General features: G+C 36.5%; 1 protein-coding gene across 2 annotated transcripts in view; it reads left to right on the plus strand.

The window, feature by feature from the left end:
* The first annotated feature begins 693 nt into the window (after window positions 1–693).
* LOC139695123 (zinc finger protein 708-like) overlaps window positions 694–9440 on the plus strand; it is a 32693-nt gene continuing 23946 nt past the window's right edge. For both annotated transcript variants that reach the window (XM_071593766.1, XM_071593765.1), the window contains exons 1-4: window positions 694–959; window positions 1142–1315; window positions 4240–4464; window positions 4769–4892. In XM_071593766.1, coding sequence (XP_071449867.1) covers window positions 825–959; window positions 1142–1315; window positions 4240–4464; window positions 4769–4892 — 658 coding nt within the window. In that variant the 5' untranslated portion in view covers window positions 694–824. The remainder of the gene's footprint in view (window positions 960–1141; window positions 1316–4239; window positions 4465–4768; window positions 4893–9440) is intronic.

Here is a 9440-nt window from a genome sequence, read left to right on the forward strand (position 1 = left end):
ATAACTATCATGGCAGTTTTTGAAATCAGACTGATTTTATGACTATGACAATGTGATAGGGACCTAAGAACGTACATAATGGGCATAAGTATATATGCTCATAGCCGAATAAAGGTAAATAAGTGCACCTATGAATAATTAAATGAATACTTTTCACTTTAAACCATTCATAGGTGTTTAAATATGGTTCATTACATTTTTCGCATTCTAGAAATAGCGGGACGTTAACTTTCGAATAATTATTGTGACGTGTATTCTAAAAGGAACCGAATTGAAAAACGGCACAGGAGAACTTGTCATATATTTGCATAACTATAGAATCGCGACAGATCATACATCCGTACATTAATAGTTATTCTTGAATGTTTACATCGTAAAAATGCTTATTCTAAATCTTTTGACACGGATCTTTGAAATGAACGAACGGAACAGTGATGTTTCGATTCATTTATTTCGGTGTCAATTTAATATCAAAGGATGCCATTGATACTACATCAGCTCATAAACATTTTTAAAAGGCGGATTCCGATTTTCCTTGACTCAGCGGTGAATTACATCAGATTCATCGCGAAATAGGTTTTTATATTTGTGACCCGGATGAAAATCATCTCTTTCCATACAAATCGATTCTATTTCCAATAAAAAAAAACTGCCAAACAAATGAAGAACGAAATGCAAGAGGCCAGCTGACAATTTGTGTATTTTGTGTCCAATTCCTATTGTGATAACTTTAAATAATACGTGAAGAAATGTGTTGAAGGGGGCATTGTACTTCTATAGTTAGTTTTTCGTAAAATCCTTCTTTGTACTTTAAAACGATCAGAATGTGCGATAAAGCCGAATTTGAACTATGTAGATTGTGCTTAAACAGTAGTGGAGTGTTGATCAATGTTTTTGGCGATAATAGTGAATTACAATTCATGTTGGAATATACTATAGAGGATTTACTAGATGTTAAAGTAAGTTTAATTGCCTATTTCACGTGCTTATTTTAATTATGTGTTTTAAGAAATTTTTGGTTAATTGAGTTATTAGTTGTTTTATGTATTCCGTAGCTGTTGTCAAAAAGTGTAGTGATATTATGGAAAAAGGAGCATCGTGCAATCGGTGTTTAATATTTATTTTTTAAATATGTGTTTAGGTTGTGGAGGATACAAATTATCCCTGGTTGGTGTGTTCTAATTGCATGGAGAAACTTACGGAATTCCGGCTGTTTAAGCGTCGATGTGCCGAGTGTTTTTCTGAATTCTATAATCGCATCCAAGAGGGGTGCAATCCAACAGCAACGAAAGACTGGATGTCCAGTCGAGAGGAGGTCAGTTGTATTCATTAAATGGAACATGTCAACAACGAGTACATCTTTCGGCAAAAAGGAATATTTCGTAACATTTTCTTGGATTAATTTGTAGAAAAACCAATCTCTTGGCAATACGATGGATAGAAGTAATCCCAGTCATTTAATATGTTAGTGAAAATAATTTATCTCGCAAAAGGGAAAAATGTAAGCATTTAATGAATGAATTTTCGGATAATTGGTCACGAATGAATTATGTTTGTTTGAAAAGTTTTGAAAGTGCAGTTTTAATCACTTATTAGAATTAAAGATAAAAATTATTCAGACACCGTCGAAAAGTTTGGCTTTTTGTATGAATTATTTTACCAAATCTTATCCTCTCTTATTTCCAGACATGTTTTAGCTATTCGAGAAGTTCTCTCGGGTTTCCCACCGGGTCAGGTTGCAGTACACTGACGTTTCGAAGGCTGACTCTGCCATCGTCTTCAGGGTGAAGTATTGAGCTTCAGCCGTATCATTGTCAGCCCTTGCGGGCGCATAGTATACCGTCCCGGTGGGCGATAGATTTCAGATTTAAAGGTTTTTATTTCCGTATTTATAGAGTACAGTGCAAAGAATATATAAACAATATGTAAACATAACAAAAACAACATGGAAACCCCGTTATAGGATAATAATCCTATGGAAATATAATAATGGAAAGAAGCTGTTGAAATCAGACTTGACACCAAAACTTTCAACAGAGACAATGGCTTCCAAATCAGCAAAACATGGAAGCCAGTGCTAAAGAAAATTAAGAATGCAAGGGAACGCACCCGATTGGCCGTAGCGGAGCACACTAACGCTTCTGGCCAATCAGGGCACACCTGAGCCCCGGTGGAGTGTATAAATACCAGGCCTTTTTCATGCTCCACTTAGTATTAAGTTTCTCGTTTCCCACAAACATACACGCATACTATTGTCAGGTTTTTGCAATGCCAAGGGTTTTATTTATGTAAAATGACCGGTAAAGGTGGGTATCGCCCACCGGTACGGTTTAATGTGCGCCCGCAAGGGCTGACAATGATACGGGCGAGCATGCTCAATACTTCACCCTGAAGACGATGACATAGTCAGCCTTCGAAACATCGGTGTACTGCAACCTGACCCGGTGGGAAACCCGAGAGAACTTCTTGAATACCATACGCCGGAAAACCTGAGATCCTTCAATGTTTTAGCTATATTTTTATTCTATTAACAGCAAAACGCCAATCATATTAGACAAATAACAATCAGTTTGCCTTTGTGTACGTTGCACCAATTTTCCCCTTACTCTTTATCCATATCCTCAGACTGCATCATCAGAGTGGTTCTTTTTTTCGATATTTTATTTACTTTGATTATATTATTTTAATCTTATGCTTAATTCTGTGTAACTTGGTGTTTAGAGATTATTCATGCTGTTCCTAAATGTTTGCCTCACCATAATTAATAAGGCAACTGATACCTTCCTCAGTCACCTAGAATCATTTTCCATGTATACCTATGCCTTTTTAGGTATTGAAACCATATGTTGGTGATGACTAACCCCTGTCACCCTCTTGTAGAACTCAATTGCTTTCTCCCGGCAGTCATTCATTGAGCCTAAACCATAGTCCCCCACCTCTTCACCATGTCATCCTTTGCCTTTTATTGTATTCTAATTTGCAGTCAATATCAAATGTTTCCCTGCATGAACATATGCCCTATTATGCCCTCCAACTGATGATATCCTATCAACTTATTTCTCCTGATGATTGCATGGTGGAATGTAGACCTTAACAACGGCTGTCTGTCAGTTCTGTGTCGACATCTACCGATTATTAGCTATCAGTTACAGGATCATAATTAATTATGCTTTTATCAATATTTTTTACAGTATTACTTATGAATTTCAGGTAATGACATCTGGGGCTTAGTATTTGGTTAACTCTAACATTAATTACCAAACCGACCTTCATGTAGACTGCTGTATTAATGGCTTATAAGGAGGAGAGTAACGTCCTGAGCCATGACAGCAATGATGCGGAGAAGGAAGGAGGGGATATGGTTGATGATAGGTTGTACAAAGTGTGGCCATTTAGTAGTGCTGTAGTATCCCCTAATCATTCAGTTCAAACAGCAATGATTAAGAAGGATAACATTTATGCAGCGGACACTTGGATGAATTGGATGGCTGCTCTCGATCACGACATCTAGGTAAAAGAATGGAGCAATTATGCACTGCAGTCATAACAGATTATGTTTTACAAAGTTTATTGCCATATTGTCTTAAAGTGATTAAGTTTTTTAGTGCTTCTCTAATATTAGTTTAGCTTGAAAGATTTGTAGCCCAGATGCTCTTAATTACATGAAGAATATCAATAACATAACAATGTATCAATGTATTTTGTCGGGTCTATCTGTGTTGGAAAGGGGTAATTCCAGTATTAGGGAGAGGCATTCAAACAATAAATTGTTATCTAAATGACCTGTTTTTAAATTCTTCTTGATTTTGAGCTCTTTCCTCTTGTCCATCCTCATTCCTTTTTCCATCTGGTGTAAGAGTTCCAGGTTGAGACAAACCCCCAACCCACTGTAAACCAACCAAGCAACTTTCCTGATGCTTAACACCCCTCTCATCCCTCTCCATCAACGCCGATTGCAACTCCATTTTTTTTGTCTCCCTCCTCTCTCACCTACCCCCCCTCTCCCTCATGATCAGTATGTAAATGGACTGCAACTTGTTAATTTGTACCTGATGATGACCCTTGAGTTTTGAAACCGGTTGTACGTGAATAAAGGACAGTTAAAAGATACATTTTATTCTTCATTTAATTAAAATGAATTTGTACAACGTTGAGCCGGGAACAATTGAATATTCAGATGCTCTTATTTGAAAATGTTTATCATTTGTCATTTTGTGCATTGTATAATCTTTTCATAAGCTTGGCAGTGAGATGAAGACAGAGATGGATGACAAAGCAATCGACAGTGATGCTGTTGACAGTAATACTGTGGATGTCCAAGATGACATGATCTATGTCAAAGAGGAGAATGACACTGCTAGTGACTGCTCTGTTGCTGCCAAAAAGGAGGTAGATTTGCCAATGTTCACATCAATGCTAGGAGGTGACAGACATTGGTCTGGTAATGATGAAGCAAGGAATTTGGTGAGTGTGCATATTTATGTTGAGTGAATAATAAGCCAGTTGCACATTGAATCCAGTGTCATTCAAAGTAAAACTTTGTAGTTTCAACTTAAGCCATTTGCTTCTTTTACCATGACCTTTGGACATTTTTAGTTTGTTATCCTTTCATTCTATTTTATTTCATGTTACGATTAGGGACTGTTGTTCATATTCTTCTGTTTGCAGTAGTGATGTGCATAATGTAAACTCTTCCATTTTGTCCAAATTAGTTTGTGGAAGTACATAGACATCTCTGCATCAGTAATGTTCTTCTTTGATATTGCAGGACCCCCCTAATGATGGAGAAATACACTTGTTCCTTAATGAGGAAGTGGACATTAAGGAAGAATGTAATGCTGACATTCCTCATGAAGGAGGTTGCCTGGGAGTGAATCTGTTGCAGGAACCAGGTAAGGAGACCTCACGACTTACATTTTTACTCTTGCTTGATGCTAATCTCTTACACTGCCTACAGTGTTGCCCCTTCAGTGATGTAGAACTGTTTGTTGAGCATGCCACCATGATATTTGAAATCAGAATGCAAGTTACCTCATTTTGGTTATTAATTTGTGAATGGCATCTCAATACCTTTGCCTAATGAGGCATTCACTGTTGTGAACTTCAGTTGTCAAGTTAGGGAAGTTTCTTTGTCAGGGTAAAGTTTTATCCTCAAAAGCCATAATTCAAGCATGAACATTTTTTCCAAATGCCCCTATGTTACTTTCAAATGCTTCACTCACAATGCTTTTCAGGTCTCCTGAAATCAACCAAACTAATACTTATATCCTACCGCCACTTTGATGCCCTGCAATTAATCTAGATGCAAAACATGTCCTACTTTTGAAATACTCTAGCATCCACCTCTTACCTGCTTTTTTAACTCTCTCATCAATTCCCTACTTGTCATGTATTCCCAGCAATGTTTTTTACCTTCTGAAGTTCAAACTATGCCCTAGCTTTAATATTGCGATTTCAAGATGGCGTCAACTTTGGCCGTACAACGATGTGGCTCTTGTAAAACACGACTCGAAGTACGTGATATGGTCGTTAGTTGCGATATTTGCTCAGGTATATATCACCATAAATGCTCCGGCTTAAGTGATATAACATTAAAAGCTCTCTCAGACTGCCATGACATTTACTGGAAGTGTTTTTTATGCCGTGTAAATAAGCCCAATATTTACAATATGGCGGCCGACATTGAAAAATTGAAAATGGAGTTACAAGCTCTCCAATCTACCGGATCCGCAGAAAGTACTACCTTGCAGCCAATTGCAAAGGAAGCTGTAACGTTGTCTACGGAATTGAAACCTGAAGTCAACGAACAATTAGGCCTCAATAGTGACAACTCCGATTTGTGCCCCAAAAATGTAAACGCAAAATTTAACACCATGAGTTTTGAATCCATCGTTACTGACGAGGAAGGTTTTCAAAAGGTGAGTTACAAGAGAAACAAACGCAAACGAAATACGGTTTTTGGGAGTTGTAAGCAGCCTGCTGTTACGTGCAATTTTGTGGGAGTTCCTCGCAAGACTCTCTTCTACGTTGGTCGTGTCCAGTCCAATGCAACGCCTGATGACATTGAGAAGCATCTGTCCGGAATATTTCCTGGAAATGACTTCAAATGTGAAAGTTTGAGAGTTGGTGAAGTTTATAGTTCCTTTAAACTGTGTGCCAATTAGCCTTAAGGATCAACTTCTTAAAGAAGATATTTGGCCAGTAGAAGTGAAAGTTGGGAAATTTTAACCCCCAAAACGGCGGAAACTGACCCCTACTCATGAAGAGACAGAGAATATTGCTGAAGGGTCAGCTGCGGTGGTAAATCCGAACTCCGAGTTGAAAACTAGTGATGCGCCGGTATCCACCTCAATAACAAGGGGCCACACCGATAACACTATGGAAAAGTGTTCCTTAGAGAAACGTGTTACCCGCCTCCAAACGGGAATATCAAAACCCAAGTCCTTTTGACTAGATAGCATTAATTTATTTTGCCAAAATGTGAGATGTCTACGTAATAAGATAACGGAGATAGAGGCAATAGTCAAACATGGTGGCTACAATGTGCTATGTTTCAATGAGCACTGGATCACGCAAAATGAATTTGATGTGTATAAAATTAGTGATTTTGGCTTAGCATCTTTCTACTGCCGATCTGTAGCAAAAAACGGTGGTACCTGTATTTATGTCTTGAAAGGTATGCCCTTCAAGGTAATTGACTTGGACAAATTCTGTCTGGAATTGCACTTTGAAATATCTGCGATCATATTGAAGGACCTGAATTTGATCATTGCTTCTGTGTATCGCTCCCCTAATGGTGTTTTTGAACACTTCCGCAATCAACTGGAACTAGTACTATCCCTATTCTTGACTCTGAAAGCCAATATCATAATTTGTGGAGATCTCAGCATTGACATAACACTAAAAACTAGTGATTGTCAGGTTCTTGAAAATCTTTTGCTTTCTTATAATTTATACTGGGCAAACAAACGGCCTACTCGACTTAACTGGTCTGTTTATTATTCACTGAAGAATGACCAAAGCAAATAACATTCCAATTTCATTGGTATTTACAGGCTGCCAATCTATATACCTTGAAAATGTTTTCAAAACAGGATTCTATGCACTGGTTGGTATATAAGTTGGTCTCTCAAGACCTCAGATTAGTGAAGATTTCCAGCAGTTTAATCAATTTCTCAATGACCAGTAGAAGAAACCATAAACGGAAATGTTGGAGGTGGTGGTTTAAGATATTGATAGGAATAGATCCGACAGCACTCTCTTGCATGAAGCTATTGGGCAGTCAAATCTTCACCATAATCAGAACAAATGTCCGGAACTGAATCTTCCAAATCATGCATAGAAATGATCTCAGAATGACTCAATTCAATATCAGACACAATAACAGGAAAGTGCAAAAAATTACAATATTTAAATACACAATAATATCTTTAGGATGAGTGATTAGATAAATATTTAATGTCATTTTATGAACTATAAAATAGCATACCTTACCTTGTGATAAGAAGTTAGGGGAAATTTAAAAATTATTATGCTGAAATGATTAACAGTAAAAACCTGCAATATATCTTGATAGTAAAAATTAGTTTGTTATAGATCAGCACTTACTGTAACAAACATTGGCATCCTAACTGAAATAATGTAAATAACAGAATCAAGTTGAAAGAGTTTCCACCTAATGTCTCTGGAGTGTAATATGCTAGAGGCATCTAACGAGAAAAATGAGATCTTCTTGAAGAAATCATTGATAGAGACACCAATAAATCAGAACTCAAACAAAAATATTGCAATACCAATGCCTCATACAGACAGGTTAATTTTAGGGGAAATGGTTGTCTGCATGTGACACCAACAAGTGGTTAAGGGTTGATATAGTTTTTGTTGAAATAAATACTACCACCACAGGGCTCTGTGCTTGGCCCAGTACTTTTCATTATCATGATTAATGATTTGCCCTGTAATATGAAACCTAGATCTGTTTTATATGCTGATGACACTACTTTTGTGCAAAAGTGTCAACATCTAGAAGATGCAAAGTTACTATCTAGCGCTACCCAAAAACAGGCTAAGGAATGGTTTGATGTTAATCATTTACAATTAAATGCTAACAAAACTCAGCATATTGTGTGCAGTCTTAAATCAAAAACAACTGATATTGAAACTGCTAAAATACTAGGAATTTATATTGATACAAAACTTAATTGGGAGACTCACATCAGTCAGACCTGTAATAAACTTAGTAAAGCTGTTTATATGTTAAGAAAGCTCAACTTTATCATTTCAAATGAGTATCGTTTAACACTTTACCATGCCTTCTTTCAATGTCATTTGAATTATGGTGTTGAGTTATGGGGTCATTCCCCTCATGTTAAACAAATTTTGCTACAGCAAAAGAGAGCTATTCGCTCTCTTGCTAATATACCACCACGTGATTCCTGCAAACCTTTTTTTATTAGGTATAGAATCATGACTGTATTTTGTTTGTTTATCTTTAAGGCTCTGATTCATGTGAAAGTTAATCTATAAACTTACCAATTAAGATCTAACATACATAACTACTCCACAAGATATAAATTAACTCTAAATACTACTTATTCTAGATTGTCATCAACTTACAACACATTTCATAATATGAACATACGACTGTATAACTATCTGCCTACTCAGTTGAAATCAGATGGTATCCAGAGTTTCAAGAATAGGGTATATACCTGGTTACTTGCTCACCTACTATACTCATTGGATGAATTCTTTTGTGACAATTTTCATCACATTTAAGAAAGTATGTTTATATGTTAAATAATACTTATATTGACGACATTTAATATGGTTGTACCATTTTTAAAATGAATAAAGTATTATTATTATTATTATTATTGAGTAGTGTACCTGACCCCTCTATGTTAGAATCAACAACTACCAAGCCTCATTCAAGAATTATATCCTGATATAAGTTTTGAAAACATAAAAATACAAAGAAAGAAGTGATCTCAATGTAGTGTAAATGATTCCATGGCACAGCCATCTTCACCATACTCAAAACATGTGTCTGTTCTTTGTGTTCCTGTTTTGAAAATCTAAATCTAAGAAGAATTGTTGCATTAGGATTTTAATGTATAAACTATGTCAAGAGTAACATTACTCAGTATAACCTCCTTTCAGCTGCTATGACCACCTGCAATCTTATCCTCAATTGATGGTACATACTCTTTAAAATGGCAATGTCGATATTTGCAAATGCTGCTATAATAGAAGTGCACAGAATTAAAATGCAACATTAGGGTGCCTTATCTTATTGGTAACACTTTTGACTAACCTGCAAACATTATAGTGGAAAGGTTCAAGTCCAGGGCTATTCTGGGGCCAGAGAATCCTTACCTGATTCAGCCATCAACATAAAAGTAAGAACTTGTGAATCTGCCTACATATTAGCTTTCTGT

The sequence above is a fragment of the Hetaerina americana genome, unplaced genomic scaffold (assembly GCF_022747635.1).
Source record: "Hetaerina americana unplaced genomic scaffold, ioHetAmer1.1.p SCAF_6, whole genome shotgun sequence".
In the NCBI taxonomy this organism is placed as follows: Eukaryota; Metazoa; Arthropoda; class Insecta; order Odonata; family Calopterygidae; genus Hetaerina; species Hetaerina americana.